Genomic DNA, 25502 nt, shown 5'->3' with positions numbered 1-25502 from the left:
TAGGTCATATATTCTACAAATCTATCAATTATGTACACTCATTCAAACACCTTTGATCAAAAAAATGATTAGGGATTATATTTTTGTAGAACGTGAGGAGAATAAAACCCTAATGATATTCTCTAAAAAAATCACACCTTTAACAACAACGCGAATCAAAACAGGGGCGTCCTCCAGATTATATATATACAATATTTCTTTTTGCTGTTTTTTAGATGAAAGTTAAAAACAATATAATTATTTTGAAAAAAAATTAAAATCCAGAGGTACATAAAAAGAATTAACTTTTTGGAAAATAATAACAAATATTTCAAAAATCTATAGCTATTCACAAATAAATTATATTTTTGGATAAGAAAATCAAAAATCTACAGGTTTTCAAATCAAACTAATTATTTTGAAAAAAATTTTAAAATTTAATTTAAAAAAAAAAAAATTCAATTATTAAATTTCAAAAAATTACTTGGAGAAAAAATTCAAAAATCCATACCATTCACAGAAAATTTTATTTCTGGAAAAATATTTGAAAAATTACATTTTTCGATTTTTTTTTTTTTTTTACAAAATTAAATTAAATTGCTAACATTAAATTTTTTAGTGAAAAAGAAAAATTCCATTTGGGGGATATAGTTCTTTCAACCCACTTACGTAGTTTTAAACCTATCATAAAACCTATCATTTTCCCCGTTAATATATTGTCGTCTGTTTCCTTAGAGTACTTTTAATATTTACGAAGCATCAAACATTGAAAAATCCTATTTCAAATAGATTCCAACTATATATGAGAAGAAACCATCATCACGTCTATGGTATTTGAAATCTTTCTAATACAAGTACAATTAATCAGCAACAAGGAATATGAAATAGCCTTTGCGAAATAATATTTTAACGAATAGTTCTTTCAAGTTAGACACAATGATTTTTGTGTGTCCCGTTGGCATTTATCAATACAAGGAATAATGAAACAAAACTTTGCTTGTCATAGATATAGTATGAGGCAGGAGGGATTTATTTGATTATGTGCAAAAGTTTTGTTATGGAAAAGACACAAAGAATATAACCTACAAATGGAATTTTGAATTTGATATCTGTTAACTTATTGTAGCAAAAAGCTGATAGTTTTTTTAAAATGAAAATTGTTCAAAATGGAATGAACTGAAAAAACTGAATGAACATTCTTTGCTGATGTTTGTAAAAATGTGTTGCACTGGAAGAATGTTTTAAGGGGAGCAGCTTAGCTGTGTTGACGTTTCATTAGATCAGCTACAAGCAGCTAGAACGAGCAGGAGTGGGAGAAGGACATTAGTATTTATTACTTCCATTTCGATCTTAAATTCTAACAATATTTAGCCAACTTTTTTATACAATATGTACTCCTTCACAAGCAATAACAGTCTCTACACGCCATGGAACAGATATGGACCTCTGGAACATGAAAACCGTGTCCATGGCGTACTATGCTGTCATAATGGTAGCTCGGAGCGAATCCAAATTTGGATGAGAGGTGTGGCAGACATTCTTCTCCAAGACGCCTTAGACTGTAAATTCCTGGGTGTTGAGGTCAGGTCTGGAGGAGGGGCACATGGAACCAGGCCAGAAGTGAGACATATTGTTGCTGAAGGAGATTTGGTTATTCTTCGCTGTATGTGACTATAATGGACTTCTTGATGTTGAAGAGAGTCGTGATGGGGATGCGTAGGGTATCTTTAGCATTCTTGGCACTCCCACCGGGTTGTAGAAGATTGCAAAAGCGTTGTTTTTTTGTTGTTGGTCCAACAATTTTATCTTAGGGGCATGGCCTTATAACAAAACTTGTTTATTTCTATTTCAGGTGTCTTTTGGTTGCATAAAAAAACCTAGTCATTAAAAAGATCGGAGATGTAATCCTTATTAAATAGTACTGCAAGTTTTGCGTCCCTACTCGCTAACTCCGCAACAAGTATCTCTCCGTCTTTTATGAGCACATGCAACGTGTTCAATCCGGTTTTGTATATAATAGAAAATGAAGTTCACTTCACCGGAATTAAATAATAATGGGAAATAAAATTACTATACAGATTATCAACTCTAAGAAAACGGATGAGCTAAAAAGTGCAACCAATTAAGTAAGATATTTTTACTGTTTAGTGAATCATCCATATTTAAAATTGTGTTAATGAATTGTATGAGCCAAAATATTGTCAAACTGTTCAATATGAAGATTCCATTACTCATACGTATCAAATATTATACAAATGATGTCATAGGGTTAAAGATATGTACATAAAACACTATGTGATGTGCAAGTGTTTTTATTACACAGTTTGATAAATTACATCCATTCTTATTTTTTTCATGAAGAGAGACAAAGAGATGTTACTTGTGGCAACAAAGGAACTTTTAATAGTACAACACCCAGGTTTGACAGGGATATTTTTTGATAGGGAAGAGTAGAGTTAGCAATGTTGCTTTTTTGTTTTTTTTTCTGCCTTAAGCAAATTAAATTTAGTTCATGAGAAATATTTCAAATAATATACATGAGGTTGTTGAGAGAAATAAATTGGGGTATTTATATATGAGCAATAATAATTCATCGATATTGTTTAATCGTCAGTGTGCGAGGGACAATTGCAATTAGTTTAATTTGATAAAATATTCTGTCAAGCCATTTTTAGCATGATTTATTTACGATTGACTAACTAACAACTAATTTGGACTGTTTATAAATACAATAAAGTTAAAGACGTGTCAAGATATTTGAATTACTTTTTTTGGTCCTGGCATTCTTGCTATGGCACAATTTCAGAAAAATGCATTATTTCATAATGGGGCTTACCAAAGCACCAATAAAGCATGCATGAAAAGTTTCAAACATACCCATGAGGGTGGTCTGAAAAGTTTCCGAAATCAAATTAAAGATGGCAGCACTCGTAAATAAAAGTTAGTCACATCTGAAGGGACTATAAGGGTGAGTGGCGTCATGTATATCAATCAAGAATGTTTTTCTTATCTCTAATTCTGATTTCTCTCAAATTTCGTATATACTCTCTTTTCATTCCTTGCTCAGTTCATTGATGTCAAGTCTTTTGACTAATATTCATTTAATGTAATTTAATACTAGTTAACGTTTCGAACAGGGTTATTATGTATTTTTCTTTAGAATAAATGTGAAACATAGACTATTAATTAAAACCATAGTATCTATTAAGATATGTATGCTGTAAAAAATTATAAAATTAATAACCCTAATCATCTACGAAGGGGATTCCTTATTTTTAGATCGAGGTTACGTGAATCCTGAACATAATTCATGTACATAATTTTTGTTAACTTTTTATTTCTTGTCTCCTCTTTCCTTTTTAATCTCTTAACATGTCCTTATCTTTACTGTACCACACAACCTTTCCTCCAAAAATAAACAAAAAAAAAAAGGCACGAAATCTTTGGTTGTTAGCCAAATAAGCCAATCATACCAACCGCTATTTATATCTAATATACTCCAAGAAATAATATGATAGTGATAATTTTTAAAATAAACTACATATTATTAAAATCTTCATAGTATTTTATTCGATACTGTGTTATAATATTGCTTAGTAATATTTGATTAAAAGAGTAGTTTTGATAAGTTATTATATTAATTTTGGCTATTTCTTCATAGAAACAATAAAATGGACAATATATATATTATAAACACGACAAGGGATCAGCAGAAAATTGTATTCCTGTTCTTTTGGAAACGGAACATATGTATAGAATAACTTATTACTTTGTATATTTATGAAAAAGAATAAAGTATGAAATAGCCATGACGTACCAAAGAAAAGGAGGGAGTCGACAGCTGACAACAAAATACATAGGGTATTTTTGTGTGTTAGATAAGTAACACCGTATTTAGTCACATCTATCAAGCATCTGTTGACAGTTACTTATCAAAGTTTCAGCCATTTTGGACGTTCAGTTGTTATTTAATAGTCGTTTCAGTGAGTGGATGTGAGTTTTTGGGGTTTTTTTAGTGAAAATTGAAAAAATCGAGTATCAAGCTGTCATTATTTTTTTTTTTTTCAATGCTTAATCTTTAAATATAATTAAACAATAGCAGACATATAAAAGCTGTTTGTCTTCAAGTTTGTAGCGTGCCTAAGTCAATCCAACTAGGAGTAATTGAGCCAAAAACAATGTATTTTTTCAATAATTATTTTGCAGAGAAAAATGCCGAGAAATGGGTAATCTTTGCAGAGTTACAAGTGAACAATGTTGAAAAATAAATTAAAAATTCCAAAAAGATGTCTTGTATCTTTGTTAAGCCGGAAACTTTTCAAACCACTTTTGTATAATAGTTTAGATACAAATTTTAAAAAAAAACTGTATCATAAAAGTTTTACATAGAAAGGCAAAAAACAGTTTTTTAACTCTTATATTATGTAAGCTAACTAGTTACTACTCAACACGGAAGTCTAAACATATGGAAATCCTCTGGGGAGGAAAAAGAAAAAACAAATTAATTTTCATATTTATCAAATAATAACGGGTTTTTTTTTAATAAAGGGATCTTATATTTTATATAAGCCGTTCTGGCAAAGGCGAAGGAACCATACAGCCTATTGGTCTCCTCTTGACCTTTTTTAGGGACTTTTTATAGTTATAGAAATTAAAAAATGGAAATGTATAAACTTTTTTTTTTCAATTTTTCTTATATAAAAAAAGGATTATCCGTTTAAATGTTATCTTTTCCAAAAATTTTGACCTCTAAAATAAAGAATAAAAAAATCAATTTTTCTTTTGCAGACATATATTTTAAAGTTCTTTCAAAAAATTGGCGAAATCAATTTTGAAGCTGTGCTGGAGGGGAGGGGCGAGGGGGGGGGGCTATTTGGTTATATTTTTAAATAATGTTGTTATAATATTTTTTCCACATACGTCATTTTTTAAAAAAATACGAATTGAAGCTCATACTCTCAAAAATATTTGAATGCAAAAAAAAAAAAAAATGAAATGAAAGTGGGTGCCAGGTTTTCCGCTGCCACCTGGAAGCCATCATTGCCTCTAAGGACAATTACATTAATGATTAAGAGAGATCAGACACACTTCTATTTAAAGTATTAATTTTGTTTAAATTATATCTTGTTGAAGTTTAAAATTCAAAGTGTTCAGATTTTACTGGACCACTCGGTATTACGTATACAATTATTTTCATTTAAACTCAATGACGCGTTTGCTAATTAAAATGTTTGTGTATGAAATTATGTTTACCTATTTATAATTATAGTAATTGGTACAATGAAACTCCCTCTAGAGGTAAGAAACGATTCAATCCATAGTCCATAGAGTGTGAATACTTTCATCATAGTGTGAAATGAACGTAGGGAAGACTGGTATTAGTTGCAACACTTTTTGTTATATCTCCAAGTTGGTCTACATAGTAATAATAAAAAACATTTATTGCTACCCTTCAAATAAAACATACAATTGTACCGGCACATGTAAAAATAACTTTAACTTCTGATGCCCTCCCAATAGTGTGCCGGATTAGGTATCCTACTGCAGTCCGTCCTGAACGAGTTCTAGGGATGTTCAGCCAGCCACCGATATCAGAATTCATTAAAAAACTGGAGAGGCTGAAGATGGAATGTCTTTTAAAAGGTTGAATATTGTCTAAAAACTGTGTCCTCTCTCATTATAAATTTAGGACATTTATAAACTAGATGAAGTGGTTCTTCATCTCTTACACCACACCAACAGCATAGTGGGCTAACTTTATTATAACTTTGCATAAGGCTATAGTGTCACCGTAAGAGACAATGCCCAGTGATAAACTATACCAAGATGCAAAGATGCAATAGATGCTTCCACCTCCCAAGTCCAACTCTTGGGAGTAATGCATGGCTTTGACGTCAATAGTCCAGGTTAGACCAAAGTCTATGACCATCATTTTTCTATGTAATGGCAGATACCTTCTCCCTAAGAAATGCCCAAGGGATACCAACCATTAGGGTAGGAGGCTGATCCACAGCTCCAACTATGGCTAGCTTATCAGCCACCTCATTTCCAGTGACATTACTGCGACCTCTTACCCAGCAGAGAGAGAGAAGGACCTCACTAGCTAACGACCTCAAAAGATTTTTCGTATCTCGGATAAAGTTGGTTTACATATTTTTATGGAAAAAATCCAAATACATATTTTTTTGGAAAAAATCCAAAAACTTAGAGTTACCAAATTTTGCATAACCTACCAAGGGGGCTGTGCAAGATTATATTTTGGGGGGAGGGGTTTAGTTTTTGGCATTTAATTGAAAAATTAAAATTATCGGAAAAAAATTTGAAAAAGTAAATATTTTGGGAAAAAAATACAAATATAAACAAAAAATTAAAAGCTAAATTTTTGGAAAAAAAAAATTCAAAAATCCATAGCTATACAAAAAAATAAAAACTTTTGAAAAATGAAAAATAAATTTTCAATTATTAAATATTTTGGAAAAAAAAAATATTTACAGCTTTTCACAAACAATTTCTAAAATAAATTTTCAAATGTAAATTTTTTTGGAAAAAAATTCACATATGTTTAAAAAATTTGGAAAATTAAATTTTAAGTATATATATATATTTTTTTTTAATTTCAATAATTAAATTTTTTGAAAAAGAAATTCAAATATTATATTTCCATGCAAAAACCAAAAATCATTCATTTGCGGTTGGGGCTTCAGCCCTCAACACAGCTCACTTTTTGTGGACGCCCCTGCTACCTATTTGGGTTTCTAAATTTATTTCAATACTATAAGAGAAAATAATCTATTTTAAGTGGTTATAGATCATTTTACAATAATCAATATCGCCGTCGGAAATTTTGGAGCATAGCTATTGCCTCCTTTTTATGTTTTTATATTATCGGTTCGAACTTTACCTTTAGGCGTTACTCTTGAAACATTCTTTTCTTTCTATCAATTGAGTTTTTTTACATTTCTTCAAGCCTCAACTGAGATCATGACTATGAATATTTTATTACTCAGGATTATATATATATATTTTTGGGAGGGGAGGCTTTGTTTTAGAAAAAACATTTAAATTTCAAATATTCATCTTTTTGGAAAAAAAACTTTCAAAAATCCACAGCTATTTTCGAAAAAATAAATTTTTTGTCAAAAAATTTCAAATATTCAATTTTCAGAAATTTTTTTTAAATATTCTATGTTTGGAAAAAACTTTCAAAAATTAAATTTCAAATATACAATCTTTGAACTATGTAGGACTGGAGTCTGGTCCAGTTCAGTCTCGGTTTGGTCCAGTTCAGCCTTAAAACTTATGAAGTTCGGTCCTTGATTACGTCAGTCAAATTTATATCTTCTTTGTTGTTTAATCAGGTCTATTACTTATAGTCCGAAGGATCTACCGTCTTAAGAACGGGTCTCAAAGACTAATAGAAGCTGTCCTAAGACTGAACTGGACAGAATAAATAAGGAGTGAAGACTTTAGTCCCGTCGAGTTCAGTTTCGGTCCAGTTTCGGTCCAGTTCAGTCCTAAAAACTTATAAAATTTGGTCCTTGATAACGTCACTCCACTTTATTGTCTCTTTTTTTTAATCAGTTATAGTACTGATAGTCCGAAGGACAGATGACTGGCCCAGAGGCTGGGCTGGACCGAATAAATAAGGTCTGATACAACACTACTTGTACCCTTCAAACTCAGTTTTTATCCAATATCTCAAAATAAAGTCAACAAAAATGATTGATTTTTCCTCATAATAATTTGAATTATATAATTCAAATGTGATATCAATTTTGTGGGTTTAGCCTTTTTGATGTTCGACAACAGGGGACTTTTGAAACTGTTCCGATTTACAAATCTCTCCGGTGCTCCCTACATATTGTCTACAGGGAGGGAGGGAGAATAACTATAATATTCATGTTATCGAATGTACTACGTAATTCAAATATTAATTATCCTCCACTTTTCTTTCGTTGAAAATCAAGTCATTGGCTTCCTTCATGGTCAAACATGCAATTCTATTTATATAATATCCTATCTATCAAAGCAATCTTGATTAATAAGGCAAATCGTGGCACATTGATTATATCCATGAGCCAATTACATTATTATTCATCAATATAATTATTGACTCTTCGTTATATATATTATATCCTTTGTCAAGGTAATGGATTTTGAAGTGTGCTCTGCACTATCCTCAATATTACATTGTTAGTTTGGTCCTTTATATATTTTATAATATACAGCAATATCCACTTGTGCCCTGACTCCGGGTATTATTCTTTCCTTTCAAATACCAAATTTAATAGTTAATACATTCATAAGACTATTTCATATATATATGTAAGATAACTTGAATGTTTAACATATAAGTTTTATTTAACATATTTATGTTATTATAACTTAAAAAATTCTAATATTCTCTAGGTAGTGTTTGCATTATACTAACAGTTCATTTCTGTCCAAGCAAGTAGAGAGAAGGCTGCCGTGTGACTTATTTATTTTATATTCTTTATAAAAAGAGGAGTTAGATTTGGATCGAGGGAGCGACTTCACTCTCTCTCAAAAGCAGACAAAATAATAGAAACTTCAATGAAGTAAGAAGCTGAGTGAAGATAGAACCAGAAGAAGGGGCCATCTAGTCCTATCCTGTAAGTGTGAAGCTCACATCGTCATCATGGGAGGATCCTTTTAGTCAAGAAGCTATGGACCGATTCTCTCTTCTACTTTTGGAGCCTGGAGAGATTTACTTTGAGGACTTTGCGGTCTCATTGTTCCAATCCGAGAAGCACAATGAGTCCGGACTCCGTGGCCGTTTTAAAATATGCTCCAAAAGCTTTTTGTTCGTTCCAACATCGGATTGGAGTCTTCCCATCCTTAAATTCGCTTTTTCAGAGATACACTCCATTAAAGAATGGGTTCCAAAGAGTTTTCGGGATCCTCTTGCTGGACAAAAGCACGTTCTGGTTCTACAGACTTCCTCTAGAGTGGAAATGCTTCGAAAGAACATTGTGGCTCCCTTTGAATTCTTTAGTTCTCCGTCGCCCAAGTCCTACTTCTTTGCTCTGTCCTATGAAAAAATAGACACTTTCCTGCCATTTCTACTTCAATTGGTGCGATCCTCCACACTCACTCCTACTGACCAAAATAGTATGATTGCCACTATCGCATATTCGCGTCAAAGGCGGTTTCCTTTTGACACTTGTGCCCTTGAATTTGGTATGAAAGAAACTATCCTTTTTAAAACCGTGGGAAACAAGATACGTCCTCTCGTAGTGAATCCAGGAAGGATTGTTCTCACGGATCGAATCCTCTATTTCCAACCTTTTAACAATGCAGAAACGAAACCTGTGCTTAAAATTAGATTAGACTACATACAAAGAATCTTTCGCCGACGCTACCTCCTACGACCATTGGGATTAGAAATGGAGTATTTAAACGAGAAACGTAAAAGAGAGAGGATGTATCTAACCTTTGCTCAACCTGAAGATCGTAACAAGCTCTATCACAAATTAATTGCTCAAGAACCTCTAAAATTGGAGGATTCTTGTGAAGAAAATATGACACTCCAGTGGGTCAACGGTGTCATTTCGAATTATGATTACTTAATCTATCTCAACTCTGCAGCAGATAGAAGCTTCAATGATCTCACTCAATATCCCGTCATGCCATGGGTCCTGGCAGACTACAAGTCATCAGAATTAGACTTATCTAATGTGGAGACGTATAGGGATCTAAGTAAACCCATTGGTGCTTTAAATGAAGCTAGGCTTGAAGGACTAAAAGATAGGGCTTCAGATCTCCCTGAGTCATCACGCTTCCTTTATGGATCCCATTATTCTACTCCAGGCTTTGTTTTGTATTTTTTAGTGAGGAAGATACCCGAGTGCATGCTTTGCTTCCAGAATGGAAAGTTTGATCAACCAGATCGGATGTTTAATAGGTAATTATTAGGTTATTTTCCTTGCCCCTAAATTTACTAAAAATTACAAGTTGGATAGTAAATGTCGATTGATTATTTTCAAAAGAATGCAACCTTGCATTTGCTTTTATGGTGAATTGGAAAACGCAAAAATTGATTATACTGCTTTTCATTTGTTTTGTTTTTTGTCAGATAAATTTGAGCATAACCTAATTTGTGGTACATACAGCCCAATATTTAATAGACATATTTGAGTCAATTGTAGGCTTTGTATTCAAATTTGTGACGTGAGTTAAGATATTCAAGCTTTTTAGGTATAATTAAAAAAACCTGTATTTGATTTAAGATACTTAAATTGGCCCCTTTCAAGTTAAACTTATCAATTTTTCATTATTTTATTGTGACGATTAAAGTTGACTACTTTAAATAGTCAATTTGCAGCACTTCTAATGGATTAATAATAATTTGTTATTAAAAATTGAGAATAATTTGTCGATGAATATATATGAAATCCACGCTCAATTTTGTGAAAAAGTATTCCAGCTCGCTTTTGTGTTGACGGACCACATATTTATATATATTGAAGTATTTCGCAACTTTCAGTTTTTAGTAAATGACAAGGCAATTTTCGTATAACACACCTTTTGCACGTGGAGAAGAACTATATTAGTATATGTAAAGATAATAATTTCATTCCTATTTGACAGTGTTCCCCAGACCTGGATCAATGTGACAACCCATCAGTCCGACTTTAAAGAACTCATACCTGAATTCTACAACACAGAAGGCAATGGGGATTTTTTACTTAATTCAAAAAATGTGGATTTTGGAACACGCTACACGGGTAAAAGGGTGGGGAATGTGGAACTTCCCCCTTGGGCATCTTCACCAAAGGATTTCATTTTTAAACTTCGTGAAGCTTTAGAATCTGATTATGTATCTGCCCATTTACATGAATGGATTGACCTCATATTTGGATTTAAACAACGAGGCGAGGAAGCATTTAAAGCCAATAACATTTTTTATCATTTATGCTACGAGGGATTTGTAGAATTAGATTCAATCAGAGATTTAGAACAGAGACATTCGTTAGAAATACAAATTGGAGAATTTGGACAAGTCCCAAAACAAATTTTTACATCCCCACATCCTCAAAAGAAATTAAAATCCGTTTCTTCTAATTACCCTAGTTTAGCTCCCATTTTGTCTCGAGATAACGGATATAAGCAAATAATTGAATCGAAACTTGAGCCAAAGATTTGGAAAAATATGTCTACGATTATGACGAGAGTTTGTGACTATCAGGTATAAGAATTAAATTATCATCATGGAAACCATCATTAAATGTTTTTTTCTTTTTTTTTTTTTTTTGAACAGGCTCACAAAGAAGCTCTTACTGCCGTTGCAATCTCAATCGATAATTTGTGGATTTTCTCTGCTTCTCATGATTCCATGTTGAAAATGTATTCCTTAGAAGAGACACATATTTTACGAAGCATTAGTATCAGTAATATGACTCTCTCATCGTGTATACCTCTTCCAAACAATAGAACTGTGCTCCTTGGTTCTTGGGATAACAATATATGTTCTTATAGTATTGAGTTAGGACGTATTTCGGATTTTCTTTCGATTCACAGGTAAAATTTTTAAGAGTCATTCTCAAAGAAACGTATTGAACGCAAATTTGGTGCGTGGTATCATTGAAATCCTACTCAGATATGAAATAATGGATCCATAACTAATTCTAACTCTGAGGTATTAAAGATGAAGAAATTGCATTTTGAAGTGTATATATCGTAAAACAAAGCAATGAGAGACGAGTGTAATACATCATTGAAAAGTTATAAAATAGCTAAACAAGACTTGTATAATATTTTTTTTTTTTGTAAAAAAAAAAACAACTTAAATATTCTACGGTCGCAGATCTTTGATTTTATTAAAATTTTAAACATTCAAAGATAGAACTTTTACAAAAAATTTTAAAAGAGGCTTAAGGCATTGAAGCAGGGGAATGGTGTGGTTTATAGAAATCATAACTTCATTTCTGAAGCATTTTTTGTACATTTATTAAATTAAAAAAAAAAGTTATTTCATATTTTAACTACTTGATAGCTTTTCAATGATGCATTATAGTTGTCTTTCATTACTTGCTTTTACGATATTCTTCATCTTTGAGAGCTCATTATGATTGAGTAATCAAGCACATACCAAATTTGAGTTAAATCTGTTTTCTCGATAAAATTTCTCGTGGAATGCCCCAATATCATATGTTTGGAAATTTATTAACGGATGTGTTCATGGACCTTTCAGTGATGCTATTTCTTGCATGGATTGGAGGAGCGGTGTTCTTGCAACAGGATCATGGGATTCGTTAGTAAAAATTTGGCATTGTAATGAAGCTAATGGCTATAAAATCGGATTTTCGGATTTATTGGCACAATTAGATCACAACTCTCAAGTCACAAGCTTACATCTCTGTCCCGACAACTCACAAATCGTAACAGGAACAAGGGAGGGAGGAGTTATCTTGTGGTGTTTACGGAGTCATAGTATAATTCAGGAGCTTCCAAGTCACAGACGATGTGTCAATGCAGTTAGATTTAGTCCCGACAGTACACGGGTTATTTCGTGTGGTTCGGATTTTTACATGAAGGTGATCGATCTAAAAACAGGAACCATTCTCTTTTCAAAAGGTACGATTAATTTTAATTTGAATGAATTCACTACAGTTGGTCCTAAAAATCTTAGACTGGTTGATCGATTTTTTTTTTTTTTTTTTGGGAGTTTCATTAATTTACCAGTGTTAATTTTGGTCTAGACCGCTCTAATTGTAAAATTGGACGCTGATCCGGTCCCACAAAAAAATAGGATTTTTTTTAGAAATGGGAAATTGCGGTCTACGATTTTAATTTCGGTCCATCTAGACAGACATTTTGGTCAAGATAAAATAACTGAACCGAATAAAAGATTCAGGCTTGAACAGAGTCGTAACACTATGATTCACATTCACTTATAAAATTTTTAACTTGTTACAGATCTTGGTGAGGAATTGAATTGTCTAGCTTGGGATGGACAGACAGTTTTGATCGGAGGAGGTTCTGGAGATGTCAGTATTTGGGATTTACAAAAAGTCACATTTAAAACACGCTTTAAAGCCCATAAAGGGCCTGTCAAAACACTTTGTGTTTCTTCTAATGGAGACCATGTCGTTACAGGTGGAGATGACCGACGCGTCATTGTCTGGAAAACTAGATAACTTGTATATAACATATATTAAGTATTGTGATATGTTCTTTCAATCAAATGTGATATTTACTACTATTTATTTTAATTTTGTTGTTTTTTCTTTGTTAAATGTTAATTATTCATCAAAACGACAAAGCCTTATCATTTTTAAGTTTATTATTTTAAAAAAATCTGGTTTGAAACATAGTATTATATAAAAATATAGTTACTTATTATAGCTAATAGTATTTGTCTAAAACATATGAAAGCGAATATTATACACACATAATAATTTTATAAAAAATACGGGAACATGTTAAAAAAGCAATATTTTAATATAAGAAATTCTGATGGGGTACGCATTAAGTTTTTTTCTTCCGAGCTCTGCTTGACCTTCTATTCGGATTGTTCTCAATAAGGTCCATCATCTCCTTGCGTAGCTGAGCTGCAGTCTGTAGGAAGTCGTCCTCATCAGATTGAAATTTGTTTTTCTGAAATTAGTATAATATAATTATTAAGTCATGAACGTCTTAAGTTATAAGTAGGCTTGATACATTTTTCAAAGTCTCAGGGAATTCGGTATGGATACATGTATCGAAAACTTAATTTACTTATATAAAAATTAAGCACTTTTAGGGGTTCTATTTAAGTCATGTGACAAGAGATAAATTATTGAACTACTTTTTAAGGACGATTATTTATCGAATAACTTCTGAGAAAAAATATAATATCAGGTGTAATTGGAAGCAGTTACACTTGAGAAAAACTTAGTTGGGATAAGTACTTAAACAGAAAATATAACCACGTTCCGTCTCAACACTTGATAGCCAACTGCAAACAAATTAAAATTTAGTTAAAAAAAAACTAAATTCCAGAGTAAATTTCGTTACATTTCGTCCCGTCTTCAACACATTGAGCCTCGTCTTTATTTCGTCAAGAATAGAAAATATAGGTTCCTGTGTGATGAAACATTCAAAAGATTTGTTTGTTCGTCTCGCAAGCGGCATACAAAAACATTAATTGAATAAAACATTTCGTTTAGTAAAAGCTGACGAAATCAACAATTCTATGCAATTGATTTTTTAAATGTGAGCAAGTTTCTGTTATTTTGTCCATTTATAGAAAGATTTGGACAGTTTTTGTAAACATGAAAAGATTGGAGCAGTTTCTTTTATAAGAATGATACCTTTTGGACAGTTTTGTAAAAATATCAAGATTTTGACAGGTATTTTTTTTAATTATTTTTTTTTGTACAAATCCCAAATTTTAAAGCATTTTAGAATTCTTGAGACCTCAAAACTATAACTTCCACTTCTTTGCAGTACATATCGAACACTAAATGTGTTCTTTTAGATTTGTTTCTTTGTAAAACCTAAAAAAACCTTGTACCCAATACTTCCCCAACTCCTATGTCTCTGTGGATGAGACAACTTTTTGGAAAGTGAGCGTTCCCGGACTCCCACCCCGTATCAATATCAAGCCTAGTTATGAGCCTCTCACACTCCAAGGACTTACAAGGAGCAATATTCTTCTCTCGGATTCCAGTACTAATCCCTCGATAACTGTAACCTCTGAATGCGTCTTTCCCAACTCAATAAAGGGGCATGGCTTTCGAGCATGTTCTTCGTGGGGCACATCCGTTGGCTCCCATCCATCCAATTCTCGAAGGCAATAATAACATCGTACTAAGTCCGGCTCTTTCTTGTTGCCCACAAAATAAAAACCGGAGGCGGCCATCTCCTCTGGGGTACACTTTGTTCCATTCTTTAAAGGCCAGCTCTTAAACGTCTTGAGTCGATCCTCATAGCTCCAGTATTTCTCCTTGAACACGAAATCTAACATTTTGATGGATATTGAAGCGGATTGATTTTGAAATCCCTCCTTTTTTCAGATCTCTTGTTTTCTTTTCTAGCTCGTACTCGAGCTCGTTCTTTCTATAGACCTAGCTAGCTATAATATTAATTATTATACAGGCGATGGCAGCACCTACTTTCATTTTCTTAGCTATAATACATGTCATTACTCCAGACACACGTAGCTGCTGCTCAAACAAACAAGGAATTGGTAACTATCAGGAAGTCACGTGATAGCTACATAATAATAAGCTTCTTTATATTTTGAATAGAATGAAATAGTTACAAACTCAAAATGAGATGGGGGATTGTGATCAATGTATAATGGAGAGATTTATCAAGGGTGTATTTTTCGACTTTTTGTATTGAATGAAAATACCTAATAAATAATCATTTATGAGACATGCTTGGTTTCGAGAAATTGCACTTCTCACTCATATATTATCATAACTATATGATGATTAGATAGTATTACTATGAAAAAAAAATGAAAATTGAACACTTGAACAATAATTAAGTGTTGAAAATTAAAATAGCCGGTGTCATAATTAAATTAGATTTTGACAACTAACAAATTGCTACTTTTATATATAATTATTAATTACTCTGTTTGTACAAAATACCAACTTGTACATGACATTTTAATAATAAATAATATGGATTCATAGTATTTAGGGTAGGCTGGACGTTTTTAGTTATGCATTTTCAAACATTTACGATTATTATGAGCTTTTTAAACTCTTCAGAAATGAAGTAATTGCAAGTTGTAATTTGTACTTATCATTATTATATGCGTTTACATACTTCATATAATTATCTATAAATGTTTTAACTTTTATATTAATCAATATTTTACTAAATACATTCTTATAAATCTATAATAATAAGATTCTGAGTCATCAGTTATGATTTAATTTGAAAAAATATGTAATTACTAATTACCCCTTACAAACATCTGCTAATCAAATATGATAGTATGTCCCATCTGTCTCATTCCGTTTGTTTACTATTTTCGCCAAATACATAATATCAAATTCATTTTTTTTTAAAGAAAATATTTCCATAGTAAACACAATAATTTCTAACAAAACGAGAGTACTTATATTATAAGAAATCTTGTATCGATTTAAATTTAAATCAACTGATAAGTGATAATACAATGGTTAAGGGAGTCAAAGTAAGAGGTGCTTAATTGAGTCATTGATTTGATGTTTTGGGACAATGGCTGCTTTTTTTGCGTGAGTGGAACCTGGAGCAATGATATATGTACGAGGCTCTTTTCTTTTTTAAATTTGATTTGCTAAATATGTTGACATTTTTAGCGGGGCTTTTTCTTTATTTCTTGATAAAATATAATCTTTCATTAGAAGAAAAAGTAGAGCAGCTTTTATACGGTCTTACTTTAATAAATTGTGTCCAAATTTCATTTGATATATGTAAACTATTCAGCCGCTTCTCCGAGCATCCAGTGGCGGTGGAAGAATTAATCCCACTTTGAGACACAGCAGCTAATATACACATAAAAATAAATAAGAACATTTCCAAGAATTACTCCAATGTCGATCCTCAATTCTACTCTGAGTCCGACAAGCACTTATAATTATAACTCCGTAACAAATCCGCAGGCTTACTCTCCGTCTTTTATAATCACAAGCACATATTCAATCCGTATCTAACAATGATAAAGGCATGAATTTTATTTCGATATCGATCTTCAATTCTACTACGAGTGCAGCAAGGACTTACACATATAATTCTTGTACAACCCCTCATGATTACTCTTCGTCTTTCATAGTCACACACACTATTTGTTACTTTTTACAAAGATTTTCACTTCCAAAGATTGAAATAATAAGGTCAAAAAACTTAAGAAAATAAAAAATCATGTCTAGGTTGCAACTGTCTAGGACATGTTTATTATCGAGTTTATGACAACCGGCCGGGTATGAACATATTATTCACCTTGTCGCCCCTAATTGTAAAGAAAGAGTTGTCAAACTTGAGTCACATGATTTGTACAATGATTTAGGGTAGTGGTTATTCATTACACACATTATGTAAAAGAAGAGTTTGAAAAAGAGATAGAGTCCACCCTAGACGTGTTTTCCTTTTCTCTCTCTTCTATCTGCAGTGGATCATTTAATTTAATCAGTAACTTCCATATCCATCATACTCAGCTCCCTTATTGGAATATGGATTCCCTTCCTCGCCTGGAATTTTCATCTCGAGCCTTTGCAAAGATCATTTGTCATGCGGCCAAATACCCGAGTTGCGCCATCAACGGTCTCCTTTTGAGCTCTAGGGTGGGCAGTGATCCCTTAGTAGTCGTAGACGCCGTCCCACTCTTTCATGATGCTATTGGGCTAACCCCCATGTTAGAAGTAGCTCTGGCTCAAATCGAATCACGCTTCGGGTCAGATAAAGACTGCATTATCCTTGGAGTGTATCACGCCAACGAACTCTTTTCCAACGTTCAAGTGGATGTCTTTAACCAGCGCATTGCGGATAAGGTTGAACAAACAATCCCCTCGGGCATCATGTATAATATTTATTCCCTTTTATTTCAGGTCTCAGAACATTGTCCTCATCCGGGTCTCTTGGTCACAGTGGACAATACACGCCTTAGTTGTGATATGAAGCGCGGAAAGGAGGCGCTGATTGTTCGACAAGCGGAATCAAATGGAAAATGGAAACTACGTGACGATGATGATAATGACATCCTTTTGGAGGAGGGGGGTGCAGAGTGTGCGGCACATCTGATGAGCAAAAAAGCTCACAAAAACTTGATAGATTTTGATAACCATTTAGATGATATTACTAAAGACTATGTCAATACCTCTTTCAATGATCAAGTTGAGGATTTTATGAGTCAGATCTTTAAAGACGATTGATATTACATATGTATATTCCAATATGCATGATTTCAGATGAGCTCAGGGCTTTTTTTTTGTATATGAATCCCTGTTTCTTATTTGTACACCACGACTGTTTCATTTCTATTCGAATCCCCTTTGTTTTTTGTTCACTATATAAAATGTTTATCAAAGTTTAGATGAATTTCTTATTAATTAATCGAATTGTGTTTTTAAAAGATCTCCTTCTGATAATATGACCTAATTTCCATTTTTATTAAAATTGATACTAAAATTCAATGTTCAATCATTCTTATCAAATAATTAATTTTCGACTTCAGCAATTATTTTGTATCTTATACGTTTGAAGGATAACTATGGCTCTGAATTAATGATGAAGTAGCTCATTGTTCATTTTAATTTAAAGCATTAAATTTCTATAAGTCAAATAAAATAGTATCCTGAAATTGTATTTCATAAATTATATCTTCTCCTATAGATCATTTTCAGACGTCATAATTAAAGACTACGCCATCTTGGGGATTATAGTTGATATTTTTACTACATAAAATCGACAAATTTTCTATAAATCTTGTTGACACTTTATCAAATCAAATTACTTTAAGAACAAGAGATGCTAATGATATTTGAATATAATCTAAGTAATATATAATAAAAATCTCTTTAAATGGCGAGATTTGTACTATGTTTTTTTTTATCGCTTAGGGATGAGATAAGAAGGATAATTAGATAAAAATATCTTATTCTTTCAATTGCAGAAGTTCATTTATTGTCTAATCCAGGGAAATAATATTGTATAACCATGTAAAAATATATATATGGGTCTGATATATTATGTAACTAGCGTTATGTAGATATAGCTTTTTGATAGACGATAAGGCTCAAGTCCTTTTATCTCTCGTCCCATTTTTACCGTAACCGATAATTTTGCCTCGAGAAGATTTTGCCGCATGACCTATTAGCCACCTTTTTATGTATTTTGATCAGATTATATAGGTAAAAGTAGATACTGTAAAGAAATAAAAGGCTTCCCACCATGGAGTAAAGATAAATCTTCGGATCAGAGCTATGATTCGTCAATAAATATTCCTTTCTTTCTATCGATGGAGTTTCTCCATTTCATCAAGCCTCAATTATGACCAAAACTATGATTAATTAACGTGCCACAAGTCAATAAGTCCTTTCATAATTGACTCATCATCTCAGATCCGTGATTTCCTTCTCCTTATAAAGTATAAACAGTAGATACACGATTCTTTATCATTAAGTATTAACTATTTCATCACTATTTTCTTTTTTTTTCTTCTCCGATCTTTATAATTAATCTGATCGAGATACAAAAGTGAAGTTCGAACCGATGATATAAAATATAAAATCAGTGAATATTTCATGTTGAAAAATTACCAGCTGCAAAAATGTAGGCGGCGAAATTACATAGAATCAATAAAATCCCTTTTTCAATAATATATCGAAAAATGGCGACCGTTCGCCCTGTCTTTAGATGTAAATGTGGTTGGTAGGTAATTTCGCCGCTAACATTTTCATCGAAAAAGGGGTTTTATTGTGTTAAAACTTGGTTGTATACGACCCCAAGATGGCTAATATCCACAATGCTTACGTCATATGGAAACACTATTCGTAATAATAATAAGAATAACTAATTAAAAATGAAAAAGAAACTATAGAGATAATATCTGTATGGTCAATATCATTAAGTCTCAAAGTATCACATTATATTAAATAGGATGTTCTTTTCAAATGCATTCCAAATAAAGTCTTATGGATGTTCAATTTTTCTATTTCCTAGATTGATTCCTAGTTTTCCTTCATTTCTATTTCTTTTCTTTTTTCCGAGTTGGAGCCTTCATCAACGGCAATCAAACGATTTGTTGGGTCTTTATATTAGGTTAAGTAAAGAGTTCTGAGCGTTTTTCGCTAGATGCCTTTAGTCAGCTATATCTTACAATTAATATTTTGCATGAAAAAAAAAGCTTAAAGTATGATTAAAGTTTAAGTGGGCAGTTAAAAAAAAGTTCATTTACAGTTTTGTGTTTGGTGAAAGGAGTTGTCTGGTATAGTGTTCCAAAGTGGAAGTAAAAGAAGAGAAAATTCCCTACTTTGTTAAGTATCACTACAACCAAGTCGGGCAATTATTTTTGTGCTGTTTATGGACCCAATACAGTATCGAATGTAACAGCAACGTGGTAGATCCAACGATTCCGTTCCGGGAATATAGAGGTCTAAGATGAGGCACGCTCTGGTAAGCCAATCATCGAAAATCTCAATAAAATAATGGGAATCATCGTGTTGGACCAGCAAGTAAGCACTTATTCCATTGCCCAGAAACTGAAAATAAGACAAAACAATGTTTGGAACCATTAGCATAAGGCTGGGCCTAACTATGTTACTCATTTTGTCAAATTAAAGTTCAGTTTTTTTACTTCAGCTATTCTTAATTCAGTAAAGTTTATTTGTATTTATGTATGACCCAAATGAGGGTATTTTTTGATCTATAAAATAACAATGTAGTCAATGTAGAAATCGCAGTCGTTTAGCATGTAGCATCGAGCGTGTATACTGGGTGCACTGTACATAGTGCCCCCTCATGTATATTATATTCATATTTTTGTTCTAAGAAATAACAATGTATAATATAATAATATATCATTGGTCTTTTGCATCTAGCATCGAGTGTGTATATAGGGGCAATGTTTTTGTTAGGTAGCGCTCTAGAAATTAAAGTACTCCCTAGCTCATCAGTCAACTCATCATATTTTTTTTCTCAAACTCTTACTATTATTCTTTCATTCTTGATGAAAGAAAACATATGAATTGATATAATTATCGATCAGTCAAGGGCGTCCGCCGGATTATATATATATATATTTATTATTATTATTTTTTTTTTTGGGGGGCATGGTTTTCGAATTTTTTTGGGAAAAAAAATCAAAAATTGAATTTCAAATATTTAATTTTTTGGAAAAAAATTCAAAAATCCATGGCTATTCACGGAAACATTAAATTAAATTTCAAATATTACATTTTCTAGTGAAAAGGGAAATTCCATAATTTCGGGGAGGGGGGGCTCCAGTTCATCACCTGCGGACGCCCCTTTTAGTTACTTGTGAGTGTGCTCATGAAAAAAAGCGAGTAACCCTGAGGATTTCTATGGGAAGTTATTTTCTATATTATTAAAGCAAAAATTGGGTCTTTTAACGGACCCCTAATTACTCTGGAGAATTCCAGGTATGGTTCGTTACTCCTAACTAATTTATATATAAAGATGAAAATCCATAGTAGAATTGGCATGTAAAAAAAAAAAGAAACCGAATATCATCATGTTAACCCTGACAATTTGAAGAATGTTTTGGAGGAGATAAATAATATTGCTTATGACGTTTTATTAGATCAGCTACAATCAGCTGTGACAAGAGAAGAAGGAAAAAATGACATGAACAGGAATATTTGCTAGAATGACTCCGATTTCGATCCTCAATTCCACTCGGAGTCCAACAAGGACTTGCAATTATAACTCTGTAACAAATCCTCAGGGTTACACTCCGTCTTTCATGAGCATTCAGGAATGTCCAATCAGGGTTTGAACACAATTGAATCTATTTAGGGAAGGATTTTCCATACTCAGGAATTAAATAATAATGACAACGGCTTTGGAAAAGAATATTCATTCTTCAGATTACCAATTCCAAAAAAAAAAAAAAAAAACCCGAGCTAGTTAAAAAACAAACGGGATTTTCATCACTGTTTATATATATATTTTAAGGTTGTGACCAGATGAAACAGACCTATACCAGGAACAAATAAAATCATGGAACGAAATATTCTTTAATTATATATTGAAAAGAGAACATAATCTAAATTTAAAGTAATCACTGGTGCTTCTAAAAAACGTAGAGTAACACTGGGTATTTGTAGGGGATTTATTAGGCTAATTCCTCGTTGGACTCGGATTAGAGCTGAAAATTGACAAGGGAGTAATTCCTGCCTAGGTCTTTACTAAATACAGGGAGGGATTTGGGTATTTTCCTTGCTCTTTTAAATTCTCTTAGCTAATTTAATGAAATGCCATGACAGCTAAGCTGCTCTCCATCAACATATTCTTCAAATCGTCAGAGTTACCATGTAATTTTGTATACAACTCCAGGAATATGACTTTTTGTTGAGCGCAAGGAAAATAAAGCTGTCTCTTTTCTCTACAAAAATCCCATTCTCATCATTATAAACCCATAAGAATTGAAGACCTTCCTCTTTATTCCTTCAGTCTCTTCTTCAGAGTGAATTAGTAACAATTATAACGGTCTCAGACCGGTCTTGAATTTACAGACTACAACCCAACACAAATATGTATGAGAAGAACCTTATATTATGTAGTTATTTTGAAATTTTTCTAGGGTTGATTAGGAATAAAACTTGTTTTGCTTCATTTTCTCGAGGTGACTGTTTTATAATCATCCTTGCATTTACATCTTGAAATGCAAAAATCACGATCAAAAATGCCTATCTTGCATATTTTGATATTCATTGAATTAATTTACTCAAGCTGTATTTGTAGGGTTATAAATTGTAAGTATATTTGGTAAGTCAAAAAAAGATGGTCAACTTGACAATTTAAATAATGTTTGGGAGGACAGTAGGTTAGCTGTCATGACGTTTTATTAGATCAGCAGCTAGCATCTGTAAGAGGAAGGAAATGAACACAAATCCCTCTCCTTTTCTAGCGAGGATATATTGAGTGTCCATTAAAATCTGAACCCTTTGATTTTTAAAATTCAACAAGATCTAATTTATTAATTAACAATAGAATTTCACCAAAATTAATACTATAAATAGATGTGTGTATGAGCTCTCTGAATAATTAATGTAGCTGCCCTTAGTGGCAATGATGGCTTCTCACTGCTGGCTGACTGTGGCTTTGAGGTCCTCTGTTTTTGGATGACGGAAACTGCAGGCCTTTCTCTCCATATGTACCCAAAGGTGTAGTCGAGGGGGTTGTATCTGGACTGTAGGTGGCGAAAAGTGTCAAAAAAAAGAGTTCAAAAGAACTGAAAAGAGTCTTGCAACGGATGAGATGGAATTATTACATTATTACGGTAACAAAAGTTGCCTCTCCACCCTCACAAGGGTCTTCCCAACCACCTTTTGATGGCTCTCTGGATAGTCTGGTGTGAAACCCTGAGATCTATTGCATGGACTCTCATGGACTTGAGGGAATTGTCTTTAGGTGTATTCTTTAACGCCTCCGGATTCAATTTGGCCTTTTTGACCGAGCCCTTCTTCCCCTCCAACTTTTTGTACTAACTTGACGGTGTAGACGGTGGTCCTGGAGATGTCCAACTACTTGAAGTGCGCGAATGGAAATTCGTCGTTCACGTTCAAATGCCATTTTCTCGACCTGTTCGTAAGCTAAAGAGCTCAGATTTGTTTTGTTTTGTAACTATTTGTTATGCTTTACTATATCGAAATATGAATTAATTTCAAACATTCGGCCTGCATAATTTATTGAATTAGTAAGTGTTCAGATTTCAATGGACCACCCAGTATACGAATTCTTGAATTTACAGAATGAAGGTCAACACTAATTTTTTATGAGAGGAACCTAGCTGTCATGACGTTTTATTAGATCAGCTGCAAACAGTCGTAGGAGGAAGAAAATAAACACAGATCCCCCTCTTTTTCTATCAAGGATTTAGGGAGGAATTACTCCGATGTAGATAAGATATGTTTTTCATTTGTAAGTTATGACCAGAGACAGACCCTGGGGTAATTGAAGGTCAAATGAAATAAAGCTAGATTATGATTAGAAACTATCAAACTTGCCTGAGAATTAGAAATCTTATGTCCATTTACTACATAAAATCATAAGAAAATTGTTTTCAGAGAGGAACATTTCTTGAATGTTACGCCAAATGCATTAGACTTGACAGTCCTCATATTGGAAACTACTGGTTTAAGGGATTTTTCATTATTCATGTTGTTCTATTTCCCATAATTCTGACCACCCTAAGTAGGGTGGTCCCTCCCAAATGGAGGAATTTTTGAAAAAAACAAAACAACTGTTCTGAAATAAAAAGTTTTAATGGATAAACAATAATTTTTTTTAAGAATTTATTTTATACAAAAACGTCATTGTATCAAATTATGGAGCGGATCCAAAATTTTAAATAAAAAAATAATCAAAGAAACCAAGCCCTAATCCTCAAATAATGCAATGGGAATTGGACACCCTTGTTATCGGAGTTAGTCTTAATAAGTCACATCAAATACACTCCGATAGGTATTTATACGGCTCTCAAGTTTTAATTTATCTTTGTGTGAGACTTGTGCATTAAAAGTTTTTAATTTATATCTGTAATGCTAGATAATGTTATTGATCAATCGTTGACTTCCGTTTATTTGGTTTTTTTACAGCAGAATATGTCACTGAATCGTAAAAATATACTTAAAACTTGAATTTTTTTTCAAAGCTCCAAAAACAAATTTATGAGAAGGAGCCCAGTTTTTTCAATTTGATAAATTTAAAGGAATATATTACGCACACCATAATTATTCAACTGGTCCTTGCTATCGTTTATTTTTTTACAAAAAGTGAAGGACTTCAGTTTATTTTGAATTTAAATATACAGATTTAATATTTAAAAATACTCTATTTCACGTTTTTTTTTAGACAATCATGTAATTCATTTAACATAAAAATTGATTATTATTCTTTTGCTAATAAATTAAATTAACTTGATTACAAGAAATCCTTTTGAGAGTTGCAATAGTCGCCTCTTTCAAGTAGATTTGAGTATAATTGAATATTACTCTATATCTAAATTTGCAACTTCCAAGAATTGATCTTTATATCCTGTGTTTGATTCAAGTTATAAATATTGAGTTTGAGTAATTGAAGATTGAGATGAGTTAATTTCAAGCAAGGTTCAGTTTGATTACTTCAATAAGACAGTCAATAGCAATGAATCAAATAATAATTGTAAGTTTAGAAATTATTTCAAAAAGTTGTATCCATACGATTACAAAGAAATCATAAATTAAATTACCAAGTGGTACATTAAAATCTGACAACTTTGAATGATAAAGTTCAACAAGATATAATTTATTAATTAAAAATAGAATTTGAACCTTCAATGTAGCCGCCCTTAGCGACAGTGATGGCTTCCAGGTAGCGGTGGAAGGCCTAGCACCCGCCAATTCTGACTGACAGTGGCTTAAAGTATATACCTAGGAACTTATTGTACTTTATTGTACCTTAAGTTGAGGCGAAACAATAGAATAAGTTGGTTAAAACTAGATCAAAAATGGTTTCCGAGAAGATTTTAAGATAATGAAAAGCATTACATACAGTACTTTGAAATGAAATATAGACTACATGAGATCCCATTTCTTAGAAAATACCGAGTAATCCATTAAAATCTGAACACCTTGGTAGCCCTCCCCAAATTATGGATTTCTTGTTTTTAACTTTATATTTTTTTAAAAATTTTAATATTTTTTTTTTCAATTTTTTATTTTTTTGTGAAAAGCTGTGGATTTTTGATATTTATTTAAAAAAAATCATTTTTGGGTTTATTTTTTTAAATTCCAAAAAACCAAGCCTTCCCCAAAATATAATCCTCCTGACGCCCCTGATATAAGATTGTTATTATGTAG

At 32.3% G+C, this 25502-nt stretch overlaps 3 protein-coding genes across 3 annotated transcripts; 2 read left to right on the top strand and 1 right to left on the bottom strand.

The window, feature by feature from the left end:
* Positions 1-8329: 8329 nt before the first annotated feature.
* Positions 8330-13348, top strand: LOC121121135 (protein FAN). The gene is made up of 5 exons (XM_040716018.2): positions 8330-9904; positions 10591-11188; positions 11261-11520; positions 12194-12576; positions 12919-13348. The coding sequence occupies exons 1-5, from the start codon at positions 8667-8669 to the stop codon at positions 13137-13139; spliced, it is 2700 nt and encodes an 899-aa protein (XP_040571952.1). The 5' UTR covers positions 8330-8666; the 3' UTR covers positions 13140-13348.
* On the bottom strand, positions 13268-16871 carry Det (baculoviral IAP repeat containing deterin). Its single transcript, XM_071889669.1, has 4 exons — positions 16708-16871; positions 16363-16633; positions 14624-16302; positions 13268-13599 (listed from the first exon to the last, which is right to left on the bottom strand). The coding sequence occupies exons 3-4, from the start codon at positions 14948-14950 to the stop codon at positions 13471-13473; spliced, it is 456 nt and encodes a 151-aa protein (XP_071745770.1). The 5' UTR covers positions 14951-16302; positions 16363-16633; positions 16708-16871; the 3' UTR covers positions 13268-13470.
* A 114-nt stretch (positions 16872-16985) lies between these two features.
* LOC121121136 (ER membrane protein complex subunit 8/9) lies at positions 16986-19625 on the top strand. The gene is made up of 2 exons (XM_040716019.2): positions 16986-17471; positions 17529-19625. The coding sequence occupies exons 1-2, from the start codon at positions 17154-17156 to the stop codon at positions 17850-17852; spliced, it is 642 nt and encodes a 213-aa protein (XP_040571953.1). The 5' UTR covers positions 16986-17153; the 3' UTR covers positions 17853-19625.
* The last annotated feature ends 5877 nt before the right edge of the window (positions 19626-25502 follow it).

The sequence above is a fragment of the Lepeophtheirus salmonis genome, chromosome 6 (assembly GCF_016086655.4).
Source record: "Lepeophtheirus salmonis chromosome 6, UVic_Lsal_1.4, whole genome shotgun sequence".
In the NCBI taxonomy this organism is placed as follows: domain Eukaryota; kingdom Metazoa; phylum Arthropoda; class Copepoda; order Siphonostomatoida; family Caligidae; genus Lepeophtheirus; species Lepeophtheirus salmonis.
This window is presented reverse-complemented; position numbering and strand designations above follow the sequence as displayed.